At 47.7% G+C, this 17693-nt stretch overlaps 1 protein-coding gene across 5 annotated transcripts in view; it reads right to left on the minus strand.

Moving 5' to 3' along the window:
- Nucleotides 1-17693, minus strand: part of MARK2 (microtubule affinity regulating kinase 2) — a 58328-nt gene that overhangs the window by 26411 nt on the left and 14224 nt on the right. For 2 of the 5 annotated variants that reach the window (XM_070046101.1, XM_070046102.1), the window contains exon 1: nucleotides 6431-6508. The exons of 1 other annotated variant lie outside the window; for it this stretch is intronic. In XM_070046101.1, the coding sequence (XP_069902202.1) occupies nucleotides 6431-6466 (36 nt within the window). In that variant the 5' untranslated portion in view covers nucleotides 6467-6508. Of the gene's footprint in view, nucleotides 1-6430; nucleotides 6513-17693 lie in introns of those variants that run through there. 2 more of the 5 variants (XM_060303039.2, XM_070046103.1) reach the window with 2 other exon arrangements.

Genomic DNA, 17693 nt, shown 5'->3' on the forward strand with positions numbered 1-17693 from the left:
TCTTTGGCATTTGGCATCTAGAAAGACAACTTTTGTGATAGCTGGTGCTATGACTACAAAGTAATGAGAATGCTCCCACAAGGCACATGCAAATCTGCTGCAGCACATTAGTCAAGAAACCCCCAACTTGGGACTTCCCTGGTGGTCCAGTGGTAAAGAATCTACCTTACAATGCAGGGGACACAGGTTCGATCCCTGGTCAGGGAACTAAGATCCCACATGCCATGGGGCAACTAAGCCCACAGCACCACAACTACTGAGGTTGCACACTTCAACTAGACAGCCTGTGTGCTGCAAACTACAGAGCCCATGCGCTCTGGAACCCGTGCACCACAACTACAGAGCCCAGGCGCCCTGGAGCCCATCCACCACAACTAGAGAGAAGCCCGTGCACCGCAAGGAAGAGCCCACAGTCTGCAACAGAAGATCCAGCATGCCTCAACAAAGATCCCATGAGCCGCAACTAAGACCCGATGCAGCCAAAAATAAAAAAATAAATAAATTAAAAATCTTTAAAAAAAACAGGCAAAAGACTAAAAAAAGAAATCCCCAACTTACCAAAAGTTCTGTTCTATTTTTCCATAGAAGCATGTTACAAATGATGGCTGCATTCTCAGGCCAGCCCACCCCATCAGGGCCCACCACTGTATCTGAAGTAGTGTATTAACCATACTTAACACTTAAACCAGAGTTCAGAATAGGAAAATGAATTCAGTGTTCCAACATGGGACCTAGGAACGTATCTTTGCTCTCCAAGGAGCGTGGGCCGTAGAAACTGGGGTTTCTTAACCTTCAAACTCTGGGTGAGGGCTTGACATAAAAGGACTTGAGCACCTGGGGGTGGCTGGGTAGGAGGGAGGGTCTAAGGAGATATGAACCTAGGTGGAGATGAAGAATAAGGCTGGAGGAAAGGAATTCTGAATGGATACTGCCTTACAGGAGAGAAGGGCTAATTAAAGGAAGGCCAAGTAGAACTTCCAGAGAGAGAGAAGGCAGCCTGGGACAGTCCCCTGACATATCAGGGGAAACACTCTTTAGAACTGTCTTCCCTACTGGGTACCTCCTTTCTACCTCACTGGGCCCGCCGCTACCACTGCAGTCTCAACCTCGGGCCAAGGGCAGAGACTGCTGAATCCTGTTACTAAGTGGCCATGACCTGGGCAGGTGCCTTGGCTAGCTCGTCGGATAAACGGAGGAGGGCTCATTTGTCAGAAGCTGGGTGGAGAAGATTGGAAAGCACAAGTTTCTCACTGGGACTGAGAACATGGCAGCTTGACTTTAGGCCTAGGATGCCTCTGAAGCCAAACACTGTTCGTTTTCTGGTAGCAACGACAGTTCTCCTCCCTAGCTGTTTGTGTGCATGACCTAGGAGCAGAGAATATGGTAAATGAGATTACAGCTATTTTCCATTGTAAGTGCCTTCTTAAAAAACACTTTTATAGTTAATTCATCTTCTCAGAGACAGAGTCCGAGGAAGAGAGTCTGACTGTACTGGTTTCTAAGAGAAAGGAGTGGTCCAGAAAAGGCCAGTTTAGCCCTGGCTAAGGCAACGGGGAGATGTGGGTTCAGACTTCACTGCTGGAGGTTCTGAGCTTTCTAACGTCTGTGATTTGAATACGGGAGCAGGGCCCTATGGTACAGATTAACTCATGTGCTGGTGGAAGCCCTCAGGAACTAGATCCACCAACTGACCGGTGGTGCTGGGGAGGAAGGGGGCCACTTCGGGGCATTGTTAGATGCACTATTTATTACACAGACTGCAGACAAGAGAATGCTGGTTGTTTTGAAGGAGGCAAGCAGCCAAGTTTCTAGCTCTCCACCTCCGAATTCACTCAGAGAGAGCAGGGAAGAAAGGATGCCTGCAAAAGGAATACAGATCCTCCCCAACAAATCCTGAAGGGCAGCTCTAATTGCCAACAGGCATGGTGGCTTAAATAAAGACCGGAAGATTGAGAGAAAAAAACCCACCCAGGATACCTCCGGTCAGAAGAGTCTGGCTGCGTAGCAGGAGGCCACTGCTACCCATCCTGTTGTTCTATCTAGTCCATGCAAACACCGAGTACAAGGACAAAGACCCCATAGTCATAACGGGGTTTCTATCAAGAGAAAACAAAGGGGTAAAGTCAGAAATTATCCAACACCATCCAAAACACTTAGAACAATGCCTGGCATATATTAAATGCTCATGACATGCTAGCTATTATTACTATAATTCCATATGCTTTCCCAACTTATTCTGTAGGTTGCTAGAAAAAGATATGGCTTTTGCATAAGTTTTTATGTTTTTTTAATAAGATTTTTAAAAAATTAATTATTATTTATTTTTGGTTGCATTGGGTCTGTTGCTGCGTGTGGGCTTTCTCTAGTTGCGGCGAGCGGGGGCTACTCTTCCTTGCGGTGCACAGGCTTCTCATTGTGGTGGCTTCTCTTGTTGTGGAGCACGGGCTCTAGGCGTGCGGGCTTCAGTAGTTGTGGCTCAGGGACTCTAGAGCACAGGCTCAGTAGTTGTGGTGCGTTGGCTTACCTGCTCTGAGGCATGTGGGATATTCCCGGACCAGGGCTCAAACCCATGTCCCCTGCATTGGCAGGCAGGTTCTTAACCACTGTGCCACCAGGGAAGCCCAGATACGGCTTTTGGCTTTAACTTCTTTACCCACTGCTTACCACAAATTCTCTATTCTCCAAAAAGAGATGGATCTTTCAAACCGGCCTAGGAAAGCGCTAGAGTTGGAAGACCAAGTTCTGGTCACCTATTTGCACAGCTCAGACTTGGACGTGGGTTTCTGGCAGAGCCAGAAAAGGCTCCAGCAGCTCAACTGTTTTATCCCTTCCATAAAAGGCCACTCTACTTGTCCCTGATAAAAAGCACTTTAAACACACACATCCAACCCTAGGAAAATCCAGAGTACACACCACAGCTCCTGAGACACACAATGTCAACAATCTTGCCAAGATTTTCTAGGTATATGGAACTGGAAACTTTGCAAATTAATAGTCACAATGGGAAATGTGACCGGTATTTAAGAAACACACACACACTCACACAGTGTGGCCAGAGTCCCTGATTGTTATGTACTGAAGAGCACTGCCTCTTCCGTAGTGAGACGAGGGAAACTCAGAGCCAGGGTAGTGGGGGTGAGTGTGGTGGTGAAAACTTAGCTGCACCCCCAGCTCCTGAGTGTGTCTGGCTTGGAGACTCAGCAGCCTTCGTGGCAGCCAGGCTCCCACCACCAGCTGTCCTTCACACAACATAACAAGATCACTGTTTGGGAAGATGGGATTTTCGGTGTTGGGTTTTGTATCCCATAAGCTGGCATGCATCTGTCTGAGGGGCAGTTTCCTGAAACAGCTGCATGTCATGGGCCCCGGCAGACAGGATTTGAGATACAGGAGAAAGATAAATGAGATACCAGAAGTAGCAATTCAGGGATGATAAAGGTAAGAAGGAATGAAACTGTCTAGCTGTCCTTTTCTCACTCCTGTCCCATAAGAGCTGACTTTTCCTACCTGGTCCTCACTAAGGAATCATAAACACTCCTGTTTCCCTTTCTTGACAGACCCAGGCTTCCTCCTGGCATCTCCACATTTTTGTGGAGCTCTAACACATCAAGTGACTGTCTTCCTTACTGGGTACCTCCTTTCTACCTCACTGGGCCCGCCGCTACCACCGCAGTCTCAACCTCGGGCCAAGGGCAGAGACTGCTGAATCCTGTTACTAAGTGGCCATGACCTGGGCAGGTGCCTTGGCTAGCTCGTCAGATAAACGGAGGAGGGCTCATTTGTCAGAAGCTGGGTGGAGAAGATTGGAAAGCACAAGTTTCTCACTGGGACTGAGTACATGGCAGCTTGACTTTAGGCCTAGGTTGCCCCTGAAGCCAAACAGATACTGTGGTATCTAAAACTGATGCTGGGGCTTGCCTGGTGGCGCAGTGGTTAAGAATCCGCCTGCCAATGCAGGGGACACGAGTTTGAGCCCTGGTCCGGGAATATCCCACATGCCGCGCAGCAACTAAGCCTGTGCGTCACAACTACTAAGCCTGCGCTCTAGAGCCCGCGAGCCACAACTACTGAAGCCCGCGTGCCCAGAGCCTGTGCTCCGCAACAAGAGAAGCCACCACAATAAGAAGCCCGCGCACTGCAATAAAGAGCAGCCCCCACTCGCCGCAACTAGAGAAAGCCTGTGAGCAGCAACGAAGCCCCAGTGCAGCCAAAAATAAATAAATAAGTAAATTTTAAAAAATAATTAAAAAAATAAAGCTGATGCTGGCTACCCCGTTAAGAGATAACCAAGGTCACGTGAGCTGGCCCGACATGTTCTGCTGTACTTGTTTATGGGCAAGAGGATTCAAACAACCTGTCAGGGGAGGGAAGGGGGCAAACCCTGTAACAGGGCAATCACTGGGAACACCACACAGAGGCCTCCTGCCAAGAGATCTTTTGCTCAAATATAAAGCAGAAATCTCTCACCAAACACCAAACCAGCTAACTGTGCCAAATACCACTTTTGATCCAGTGACTTTGAGGCACTGCTCCATCTTTCCAAAGTTCTTCGTATAAAAGGTTTGGGATTTTTGGGGGGGGGCAGGTCCGGGAGATTAGAAGGATGAGCAATATAGGGCCCCATTAAGAGTCCCAAATTAAAATAATACCCAAGCAGAGGCTCTCTGTCTCACCAAGAAATACATGTGGCATAGGGCTTAAGAAAGAGGGGTGTTTCCAGGGTACTTTTGCATAAAGAAAGCACTCAGGGGCTTCCCTGGTGGTGCAGTGGTTAAGAATCTGCCTGCCAATGCAGGACACAGGTTCAAGCCCTGGTCCGGGAAGATCCCACATGCCACGGAGCAACTAAGCCCGTGCGCCACAACTACTGAGCCTGCGCTCTAGAGCCCGCAAGCCACAACTACTGAGCCTGCGAGCCACAACTACTGAAGCCCGCATGCCTAGAGCCCGTGCTCCGCAACAAGAGAAGCTGCCTCAATGAGAAGCCCTCGCACCGCAACGAAGAGTAGCCCCCGCTTTCCACAACTAGAGAAAAGCCCCTGCGCAGCAACGAAGATCCAACGCAGCCAAAACTAAAATAAATAATAAAATAAATTTTAAAAAAAGATCTGTGCATTAAAAAACAACAAAAAAAAAGAATCTTCCTGCCAATGCGGGGGACACAGGTTCGAACCCTGGTCCAGCAAGATCCCCCATGCCGCAGAGCAACTAAGCCCGTGTGCCACAACTACTGAGCCTGCGCTCTAGAGCCCGCAAGCCACAACTACTGAAGCCCACACGCCTAGAGCCTGTGCTCTGCAATAAGAGAAGCCACCGCAATGAGAAGCCCGTGCACAGCAACAAAGAGTAGCCCCTGCTCGCCGCAACTACAGAAAGCCCGCGCGTAGCAATGAAGACCCAAAGCAGCCAAAAATAAATAAATTTATTTTTTAAAAAAAGAAAGCAAGCACTCAGTTCTCAGATGGCTAAATGCCCAATCAGAAGTCAAACTATCAAAACAAAACTTCCTATGACCATTTCTTGCCCTATACAAAGTCAGAATTGGGAGGCCATTTAGGTACAGCTCCAGGGCAGAAGGGCTCAGGCAGCAGAGAGTCAGGGTCGTCCTCTCTGACCAGAGGGTTAACCTCACAATGACATCACTAGCCACCAGACACAGGAAGGAAGGGAGAAGGCAGTCAGCACCTGAGCCTGTGGCCCTGTGGTTCCAGGCCGTCTGGGCTCTCCACAGGGTTACTGTAGAAATTGGCCCCTGGCTTTGCTAAATTAGATCCTTTCTCCCCTGCTCTTCTGCAAAACCATTTGTCACAGCCCCTAAATAACCAATCTTCCCCTCTTAGCAGGCCTGAGCTGCTACCATCTGGTCTCTGCCTTAGGCACTCAAGCCTCGGCAGAAAGAGGATGTTTCCATTTGGGTACTCCCTTGGCTGTCTGGAGAGGTCGGCAGACGGGAACTAGGGGTGGCACCCTTCTCTAGCCAGCCAGAGGGGGATGCAAAATACCTGCTGGCAACCTGTGCTCCCTCTCCAAGCTCCCCTTTCTAGCAAGGAGCAGCTAACCCTTCCTAACCTTCCACCCACAGTCTCACCCCGGCCAGGGAGATGCACTCATCCTACAAGAAGTGAAGGTAGTTAAGTCCAGCTTAGGAGCTAAAGAACCTGGCTTAGGGAAGAAAGGGATATTATGCTGCAAAGGATTCCAAGAACAAACTCCCCGAACCGCCCACCAAGCTCTTCTGAAGAGCAGGGGTATTTAGAAGCGCTTTCCATTTCCCCACGTTAGAGAGGAGGGTGGCCTCAGGCAGACACACACCTGGCTGGGTCATCATCTCCCCTCAGAAGCCCTGGTGTCCCTAACACCAGAATAAGTCCACACCTGCCACCGAGGACCAGCCTGAGATGGTAACGTGCTCCGGGGTTCACATACTCACGCGTCCATTAATCTTCCTCCAGATCGCTGCTGTCATGCAGAGCAGTGAGGCGGGCTGAGTCCCGCTCTGAGCCCCTGAGCCGGTCACTCCAGTTTGCTTGGTGTATTGTGGGGGGAGGGGGGCAGGAGGAGGAGGAGGAAGGGAGATTATGATTCTCTATTTTCAAGCCCTGCCCCTAAAACCGAGGAGGGAAGCAGCTGGGTTCCCACTGCAGGAGAGCTCCAATCTCTGGGCACTACAGCTGCATATGGAGAACTCTGGGGAACATGCACATCCAACACGCTGGGAAAAGGAGGGGAAACCAACCCGGAGAGAAGTGAGTTGGTCTCCTGCCAAGAACTCTGAATGGTACTCCTATCAGAACTAGAACATAACAGGAGGTAGGCAGGTTTATGGTCTCTGGGGAAGGGCAGGAGGGGAAACAGTAAAAGCCGGACTAGCATGGGAACAAAACTTGCTCCCTGGCAGGAGAACGGACAGCCCAGCTATCTGCAAGGCAGCAGCCATATACAGTCAAGTGAGACCCTGTCCCCGTTCCACCTTTCGGAGGCAGACAGTCTACACTCTAACCTCAGGTCGCTTTTCACATGCTTTGGTTTTGCCGTTTGGAGCATGGTCATTTCTATGACCCCGTAAGTTAAGGTCCACCACTTAAGGACCTGTGCCCCTGACTGCCAGTGGCAGGAGGGAAGGCGGACTCTCGCTGGCGTGCCGTATAGGGTCGAGCAGAAGCCTCGGATGGCCCCTCTCACGGAGAGGAAATGCTCCTCCTTTGCCAGAGCAGAGCCCAAGGCTGCCACAAAGAGGTGCTATTTAGCGACAGAAATGTCTGTCAGGAGTGGCAGGAGAAATGGCCACCACGTACTTCTTTCTCACCAACTGCTACCACCAGCCGCCACAGGCTGCCTCTGAAAAGCCTGCAGAACCTCCGGTGTCAGCAACGGCCTGTGAGTCACTCCCCCATGAGAAGAGGGAAACTGGTCCTGTCCCTGGGCCTGAAGAAGCCCCACAGTGTCCTCAGCCAGCTCTGCTCCAAAGCTAAAACCAGTCCCACCTGCCAGGACGGAAACCTCGGACAGCCTACCCTCCACCCACACCTGCATGTAGAAAAACCAGTCCTCTTACTCTGCCACATGTGGGGGGCATCCACAGGCACCTCAGCAGGACGCCCAGCACTGGAAACAGGAAGTGATGGCTTCATATTCAAAGCTCCCCTTAAACACACACACACACACGATTTATATGTATACATACACATACATGGGGTAAATGTCTATATACATATATATACACACACACACTGTAAAACTGATTTGCAGACCCAAATCGTTTCTGGATTTTTCTTTCAGCTGGCAGCTCCCTTTCCCTGCCTGCAGCTCCAGCCTTGCCCTCGTCCCGCCCTAGAGTCTCACTCTGGGCTCCTGCCACTTGTCTTCAAGTGCTCTCTCAGACCTCCAGGCCTTTGCCACGGCCTCCTACTGCCTGGAACCCTTTGCCTCCATCCTCCGTTCCCATTCTTCTTCCTGGTTAGCCTCAGCTCAGACATCACGTCCTCCAGGAATTCTTCCCTGCTCCACCTCTCTGACTTCACAGGGTCCCTGACACATCACTCCAGGTGTCCCAAAGACAGCCGCCTTCTTGCACTAGGACTTCGCTCTTGCGGAACGGCCTGTCTCCTTCACAACTCTTGGTGGCTGTCTTGTTCACCACTGCACAAGAGTGGGAGCGACCTAAGAGAAATTTCCAGGGCTTAAGTCAACTCTGTGTCCTCAGTGCCCAGGCACAGTGCCTGGCACCTAACAGGCTTTCAAGCAATGCTTTCCTAATTCACGAGAGAAGGTCAGGGTCTTCCTGCTTTTTTCGGAGTGACCCTTTACCCAATAGCTCTTAGCACATCGCTGCTCCACGTGACTACTTCACCCTGGGCCAGGGCTAGAAGGCTGGTGCCCACTGCTTTCAATCCATTCTCGAGGGCCTTCTGGTGTCTCTACGGATGCAGACTCTGGCAGGATTTCAGAGCTCATGGCCAGTGTGCGGAGCTGGGGCCTACTGCCCTTTCACCTGTCCTTCCCCAGCCTCCCCTCTGCCATGAGGGCTTCAGGTAGCCCCCGCACAGGTCTTCTAAGCAAGAGGACTGCTTCTGAAGTGGAAGCAACGGGGGATACAGCTCCAAGTCCTCAAGAGAGAGCAAATTTAGATCCAGCTCCACCCAAACAAGTTACATATCCTGAGCCAGTCATTCACCCTCTTGTGACCTGTGTTTCCCCACTTGTATAATGAGGGGCTAGAGTTGAGCTCTGAGGGTCTGTCCTAGGTGGATGTGAGGGCTCTCAGTGCCTCTGTGCTCATAAGCCTTCCAGCCCTGTCCCTGAGACCACAGTAGGAAGTGAGCATGGTCTGCACGTCCTGAAGACCACATCCTGACCTTGTCTTACATCGAGTCAACCTGCCAGAAGTCTGGCTCCATAAGTAAACCTCACCTAACATGTCTTGAACACCAAGCTCGCACACTGGAAAACCTCTTCCACCTAGGGCTGAGAAAATTAAAGTTAAGCTAGGTGACAACTCTGGACTTAGAAACATTACAACCCTGAACTCAGTGTGCCCTAGGCAAGAATCCTCTCCCTCTCTAGACTTCATTTACCCACAACTTACAAGCTCCTCACCACTCCCAGCCTCTCTGCATACCACGAATGTGGCCACAAGGTGCAGGAAAAGGTACCGTGACACACAGTCTACTTCCAGCAGGCCTCAGGGCTCTGCAGCCTTAGTCTGAGCAGCTCTGAGTAGGCACAGCCCCTGGTAGGGTAGGTGGCACACCTGGTGCCCAGCACCTGCCCCCCACCCCCCCGCCCCCGCAGCATGACTCCCTAGCAGCCTAGCTCCTTGGAGGGCTCCCGGATGGGGAGCTGCCTGCCTGCCTGCCATGGTAGCCGATCCATAAGGAGAAACCAACTTGGCAAAGCCCAGCAAGCAGCAGTTTCAGCCCTGCTGCCCAGAGTGGGGGAAGGGGGAGGCGGGTCCAAGCAGACCAGTCCAACAGGTCCTTTTTCCACCATCCTACACAGCTGTTGCCTTCTGCACTGGTTCAAAACCAGGAGCTTCAAAAGTCACTTGGAGGAATTCCCTGGTGGCGCAGTGGTTGAGAGTCCGCCTGCCGATGATGCAGGGGACACGGGTTCGTGCCCCAGTCCAGGAGGAACCCACATGCCGCGGAGCGGCTGAGCCTGTGAACCATGGCCGCTGGGCCTGCGCGTCCGGAGCCTGTGCTCCGCAACGGGAGAGGCCACAACAGTGAGAGGCCCGCGTACTGCAAAAAAAAAAGTCAGTTGGAGCTCTCACACCCTGAGTCACAAAGACCAAGGAATCAAGAGGAAAGTAGAAAACAGTCATCGCATTCTTGCCCTACCCATAAATGGTCCTGAAAAATGTGGTCCCTGACACCTCACAGCTCTTGGTCAATTCAGAAAAGCACCTGATCTCCCCCGAGATGCTCAAAAAGAAATCTGGGTCCGCACCACCACCAAGTGCTGAGGTGGTGTGAAATCAGTTCTTTCTGTGCCATGCTCCTTAGCTTCTCTCCCACTATAAATAACTCCAGCCTTCTGATACAGACCACATGATCTCTCCAGCTCTGGACAAAATTCCCAACACCCAGTGTACCTCTGTTCACCCATTGCAGAAGCAGGAAAGATGAGGCCAATTTAACCAAAAGCAACAACATAGCCAGAGATGCTGTGTGTCAGGGGCAAGAACAGAATTCAGCAAAACCGGGAGGGCCTGGCTTTTCCACTCTCTTCCCTATTTCGGGAAGCCAGACAGGGTTTCCTCAGCAGTGCACTCCCCCGCTGTGGTTTCCTCTCTGAGTTCTTAACACAATCCAGTAATAGGGTAAAACGTCCCCTTTAGGGCTTCCCTGGTGGCGCAGTAGTTGAGAGTCCGCCTGCCGATGCAGGGGACGCGGGTTCGTGCCCCGGTCCGGGAAGATCCCACATGCCGCGGAGCGGCTGGGCCCGTGAGCCATGGCTGCTGGGCCTGCGCGTCCGGAGCCTGTGCTCCGCGACGGGAGAGGCCACAACAGTGAGAGGCCCGTGTACCGCAAAAAAAAAAGTCCCCCTTATCCTCTCATCCTGAAAAAGTTGTTCTTTTTAGACATTATTGAACCTATTAAGACACCAATTAAGACTTGTGACTTATATGGCCAAAAACTGGATAGACAAATGTCTGATTCACAAATCAATATGGACACACTTCCCCAAGGGTGGTGGTAAATGAAGAATAATACCCATGTTGTAATTTTTCTTATTGTTTTATTTCACAAATAATTCACTGAGAGATGATCATGTGCAAAGCACTCTAAGAGACTATGGGGGAGGAAGGGATACAGAGAAGGGTAAAATACAGCCCAGCCTTCAAAAAAGTTGACTACCTAATTGGAGAGATAAGCACAAATCACACCATCCAACGCAGGACCAAATCCAGGAGCGAACTAAAGTTACAGCCTGCCTGTGCCCTCCAAGTTACTAGAAGTCTGTAGCTTCTGTTATTTTTCAGAGGAACCATGCGCTGAGAGATTTGAAGATCCTGGGTCTTGCTTCTAGCTACGACCATGAGTTCTACCAGGATCTATCTAAACCCTGAGACTTGGGACTTCCCTGGTGGTCCAGTGGTTAAGACTCTGCGCTCCCAATGCAGGGGGCCTGGGTTCGATCCCTGGTCAGCAAACTAGATCCCGCATGCCGCAACTAAAAGATCCCGCATGCCACAACCACGACCCGGAGCAGCCAAATAAATAATAAATATTAAACCCTGAGACTTCAATGAATGGGGATGTCCACCCACTGAGTGGACCATGATGAGAGCTGTGAGATGCTGGTATGAAAGGAAGTCAACCCGGGGAGACTCACTGAAGAATCAATCATTTAGCCTTCCTTGTCTCATCCCCATGTAGAAACCAGAGACAGGCCCAATATACAAGCAAAGAAGATACAGGAAGGGCTGAAGCACAAAGTCAGAAAAGTTGCTCAGGGCTAAGGTCATGGAAATGAAATCAAAACAAGCCCTTAGCGTTAGAACAGAAGAGGGTGCTCTTGGGGAAAACCTGGAAGGGCTTCGTAAAGCTCTGCATCCAGAGGCCCATATCTCAGTGCTGGCTGTGACTCTGGAGGCACGTTAATATACTTTTCCTTTTCTTTCCCAATTATTGGTTGTCAAGCCTGGTCTCCCTCATCAACTCCCATTCAAGCAGTGTTATAGCTTGATGTATACACTAGTACCAGTTTTTAAACTGTACCCTTACTCAGCAGGCTACCAGCACTGTCAGAGTTCTTCTGGAAGGTTTCAAGAAGGAACGAATACTTATTTCTGAAAGTACTTGGAAAGAAATTCCCTAGACAAACAGAAGATTCTATGCCATCCTAAAAAAAAAAAAAAAAGGTAATTCAGGGCCTAAGGATAAAGATTAAGGCCCCAGTCTTCCTCTGTTGAAGGAAAAATAATTCTGAAGCTAGTTCTATTTTTTTTTTAATTGAAGTTTAGTTGATTTACAATATTGCAGGTGTACAACAAAGTGATTCAGTTATATATATGTGTGTGTGTGTGTGTCTGCACACACATATATACGTATTCTTTTTCAGATTCTTTTCTATTATAGGTTATTACAAGATACTGAATATAGTTATATTGTTCCCTGTGCTATACAGTAGATCCTTGTTGTTTATATATTTTATATATAGTTCTATCAAAAAATGGTAAAGCTAGTGAGACTTGGTCCAAATCACCTCCAAAGAAAATCATTTTCTAAAAGTAAAAAAAATAAATAAGTAGGGGACGGGGAATGGGAATTGTTTTGTTGAAAACCTTTCCTACAGCAGATAGCAGATTAGCTGCACAAGATTCTTTTGGAATGGTTTACTATGCAGAATTTTATAATGTAAAGCATTCCAAATGTGAAACTGGGAGTTCAACACCTAAACATTTATTAATGAGAAAACCCTCACACCCTAATCATAAAGAAGGTTTAACATCAGTGTCTGACATTTTGTCAGTTAGGGCTTGGTTTTAACAGTGTGGATTTGGCAGCTTGCTCTATCGGCTGTTTCACAAGCAGTTTCTGTGGTTTCAAGAAAGGCAGGGTGTTTGCTTTTAAACACTATCTTAAAAATATATTTCAGAATAGGGTTCAACCACTCCAAGACAGGAGGAGAGAAGGAAAACCAAAACAAATAAAGGAATCTGGTGCTACCAAACAGAAAGAAAGCACACCAAAGGTGCAGGAGAGGAAAAGACACTGTTTGCCACCGGCACCAGAATGACAAGAAAAGCCAACTTAGTGCTTCTTACTACCAAGTTAGAAGATAAGGACACAGAAATGGCACTAAAGACATGAGGTCTGGGACTTCCCTGGTGGCTCAGTGGTTGAGAATCTGCCTGTCAATGCAGGGGACACAGGTTCAAGCCCTGGTCCGGGAAGATCCCACATGCCGCGGAGCAACTAAGCCCATGTGCCACAACTACTGAGCCTGCACTCTAGAGCCCGTGAGCCACAACTACTGAGCCCGTGTGCCACAACTACTGAAGCCCACACGCCTGGAGCCCGTGCTCTGCAACAAGAGAAGCCACTGCAATGAGAAGCCCATGCACCACAACGAAGAGTAGCCCCCGCTTGCTGCAACCAGAGAAAGGCTACATGCAGCAATGAAGACCCAACACAGCCAAAAATTAATTAATTAATTTTAAAAAAGAGAAAAAAGACAGTCTGTAAAAAAAAAAAAAAAAGACATGAGGTTAATAAAGGGAAATCTTTATCTCTTCAAAATAAACTTACCTGGCTCAAATCTATTTTATTTAAAAACAAAACAACCTCAACAGTTCCACACCAATGCAAAGGACTGTCATCTAATCGATTAGCAGCCACACCTCTCTGCCAGCATGATGTGGTAATTAAGGTAGAGATTTTTCTCCCTAGGAATACAGGTACAGAAGGGCAGAGCCCCTATGGACCTAACCCATTATGACAGCCTTTTCATTAGCAAGAGAACACTGCCATGCACTCTCCAAGGAAGCAGTGGCCTGCATCACTAAAGAACACCTGTATGTGACGGCAGCCACCTCTGAGGAGAGATAAAAATGTGCTGGAGGGACTTCCTTGGTGGCGCAACAGTTAAGAATCCACCTGCTAATGCAGGAGACACGGGTTCGATCCCTGGTCCAGGAAGATCCCACATGCCACAGAACAACTAAGCCCGTGCACCACAACTACTGAGCCCACGTGCCACAACTACTGAAGCCCAGGCGCCTAGAGCCCATGCTCCACAACAAGAGAAGCCACCGCAATGAGAAGCCCACACACCACAACGAAGAGTACCCCCGCTCGCCGCAACCAGAGAAAGCCTGCACATAGCAACGAAGACCCAACACAGCCAAAAATAAATTAATTAATAAATTTTAAAAACAGGTGGGAAGTGGGGAGGGGGAGAACCACTCATAAGAAACCCAACAGGCTGTGCTTCTCAAAGTAATTCACAAGGACCTTGGTTTTTCCACTGTAACAAAAAGATGGATTCTAAAGTAATTTAGAAATGGCATGCAACCGTGATCTTAGAGAAGTGAATCAGGTTTGAACACAAATACAATCATATAAGTTGAACTCCTCCTCTTTTTCTGCTAGGGCAGCAATAGGGGCGCAAGTGGATAAGTGATGCTTGAATCAGGGGCAGCAGCTCACCCCCTTTACCCATGCCCCATGCTGGCATCTTTAAATCAGCTCAAAATTTCAGAATTTTGCTAATAAAATCAAAACCTCTAACAGGATAAAAGAAAAGGCACTATATTGCCAGGGGTAGACAAGCAAGTAAATCAAACCAAAAACTCATAAACTCAAGTTAACTGAAATTCCTCAGAGGTTCACTCTCACGAAGAAACAACTCCAGATGTCTAGGAGGACCACATGCACAGCTTCAGGAGAGAGAAGTGAACCAAAAGAAAGGCTGACAAATGCAAACAGGAAGTAGTGGCATATTACACAAGCGATGGGATAAAGAGACACAGCAGGACGGACAGAATTCAGCTCCCAGGATTGGACTGGCAAGTCCCAAACACACACAGAGGCCTGGCACTACCAGCTACAGTGCTCTCAGTGTCCTTGGCAGTCAAGGCTAAAAGCAAGTAGCTCTGGGCTTCTGCGTGTGTAAGTGTACATAATGGTATATAAAAAGAAAATATTAGTTGCGTAAGGATAAAATGTACACAGTTAAGATCCACAAACAAAAGTTTTCTTTTTGGGAGTTAGTGAGGTGCTACTGAGCAGGACAGTCAAATCTAAGAATCCAAACTGTCCTATGCTGTGAGGTATTTACTTGTTGGTTACCAATTTCAGATCTCAAGACCCTGGTTTTTCTAAAGGAGTTCTTGGAATTCCAGAAGGTAAGAAGAGATGAAGAGGAAAACCAGAAGCCAGGATTAAACAATAAGATCAAAAAACTGTTTCCCACAGCTGTTAAGACCAGGGAGCTAAACCCAAAGAGCTGCATCTCCAACACTGTGGCACCTTTACAACAGGCCACAGAGGGCAGAAAGAAACACGGTGGGGCGGAGGAGAGCGCGCACAACTCTGAAGCCGGCCTGGGAGCCATGTTTTGCCCCACACGGGCTGTGAGCTAATCCTAAGGGACCCATCTTCCACTGCCAGGACACAGCTGAAGCCAGAGCCAAAGTGCTCTCCACGGTCAAGAAAGTCTTGTTCTGACACCAACACACACTCTAAACCACATGAGTTTGTTACCTTAAGTTACTCAACATTTCTGGGCGTCTGTTTCCTCATCTGCAAAGTGGGGAAAATAATAAGACCTACTATCGCACAAAGATTAAATGAGTTAATGAATGTAAAACAGCTAATTAAACAAGTATCTGGGACAAAGTTAAGTGCTCAATAAATGCTGGCTATTATTATGTCTATAGCTGAAGACACTAGCCTCAGGGCAAACTGTGCCCCGTGAGACATCTACCCTTCAAGTACTCAGTCCATTGCCTTTAAGAGTTCCCCAACCACTGGGAACAGAGTAATGTACTTTGAGGGCCATCCAGGAGGCACTGCACTGCCTTAGCTAATAGAGTGAACAAATCTCCTTTGAAAGCAAGTCTATCTTCCATACAGACCAGTGGCTGAAGAGAGAGAAAAAAGCACATCAAGTTGAATTCTGGAAAGAAATATGCTTTGTGTAAAAAGCAGAGGCTTATGGGACTTGCTGAGTGATGGGAAATGGAGCTACAATCCTGCAAGTCTATATGTAGACACAAACTGACATAAGGTAAGCACTTGATTAAACTTTTTTTTAATGATTCTGATGAGAAGTGATTCTGAGCAAATAAGATGAGTATAAAAAGATTTGCTTTAAAGTTGGTCTGAGTGACTATTATAGGAGGCCCAAAGGTCTACTATTAGCGGTACTAAGAAGAGCTTTTAAAAGTAAGAGATACGGACTTCCCTGGTGGCGCAGTGGTTAAGAATCTGCCTGCAACTGACATATATACACTAATATATATAAAATGGATAACTAATAAGAACCTGCTGTACAAAAACATAAATAAAATTAAATTAAAAAAAAAAAGAATCTGCCTGCCAATGAAGGGGACATGGGTTTGAGCCCTGGTCCGGGAACATCCCACATGCCACGGAGCAACTAAGCCTGTGTGCCACAACTACTGAGCCTGCGCTCAAGCCCGCAAGCCACAACTACTGAGCCTGTGTGCCACAACTACTGAGCCTGCGCTCAAGCCCGCAAGCCACAACTACTGAGCCTGTGTGCCACAACTACTGAAGCCCAGGTGCCTAGAGCCCGTGCTCTGCAACGAGAGAAGCCACCGCAATGAGAAGTCCACGCGCCATGACAAAGAGTAGCCCTCGCTCGCCACAACTAGAGAAAAGCCCGCACACAGCAACGAAGACCCAACGCAGCCAAAAATAAATAAATAAATTTTTTTAAAAAAAGAGGCGCTATGTTAACTGGAGAATGAATACAAGCAAAAGAACAAGGTGGAAAATAATATAGTAGTTCAGAAATATATTTACTGCAACTGTATCCCTTAAAGATGCTTCAAGCAAAGATGAAGTTCCCACGCTGTTACATACACAACAAATCTGCTTACCTCTTCCAGGAGGAAATAAAGTGCTCTTACATAAAAGCGGGATTTGGCAGGCGTGTTTCACTAAGAAACAGGACCAACAAAGAGTTAAGTACAGAAGAAATAGGAACAAAGTGTGTAGGCTCTGCAGCCACCCTGAGAACAGACTGTTGGGTGTTCTGGCCTCAGTGAGTGCCTGGAGCCTACCAGCCTTCAGCTATTATAGGCACCAAGGTTTTTCAAGGATAGAGACTAAGCAAGCTTTGCAGTTTTCAAATTTGGAATTGACCAATAGCCTACATATAAGCTTAAAAAAAAAATCTACTGTCATAATGAAATCCAAGTAAGCCAAAGGATTTTTTAATGGGGGGAAAAAAAAGCCAGTGCTCTGTCTTAGAAGGAGGAAATAAGCCAAATTTCGTTAAAGTCCCTCAGGTCACTGAGAACCAGCTTCCTCATACAGATACACTGCAAACCAAGGCAGCAAGTGCCTTCCTGCAGTTCAGCCAGGACTCTGGGAATTGCAAAACAAAGGCTCATTATGAGGTCACAGCAAGTAACCAGCCAATCAAGGACAGGGATGAGCCACAAAAGCAATTCTCACACTCCTGTGTGGACAATCCTTTATGCCTTAATTATTAAGGACCTCAAATAGCTTTCGTTGATGTGGATTATAGCTACTGTTATTGTAACTAAAACTGAGAAAAAAAAAGAGAAAATGTTAATCTATTAATTCACTTAAAATAATATTACTAAACCCATTACAACTATGTCTTAATAACTATATTTTCCAACATATCAAGTTAATACATACCATCACAGTAAAATCCAGGTTAACTTTTAAAACGTAATTAAAGCTACAACATAGATGAATGTTGAAAACATTATGCTAAGTGAAATGAGCCAGACACAAAAAGACAAATATTGTATGATTCCACTTATATGAGGTGCTCAGAACAAGCAAATTCATAGAGAAAGAAAACAGAAAAGAAGTTACCAAAGGCTGGGGGAAGGGAATATGGGGAATTACTGCTTAATTGATATAGAGTTTCTGTTTGAGATGATGAAAAAGTTCTACAAACAGTAACGCTGGCTACATTATGAATGTACTTAATGCCACTGGACTATGCACTTAAAAATT

The sequence above is a fragment of the Globicephala melas genome, chromosome 8 (assembly GCF_963455315.2).
Source record: "Globicephala melas chromosome 8, mGloMel1.2, whole genome shotgun sequence".
Taxonomy (NCBI): Eukaryota; Metazoa; Chordata; class Mammalia; order Artiodactyla; family Delphinidae; genus Globicephala; species Globicephala melas.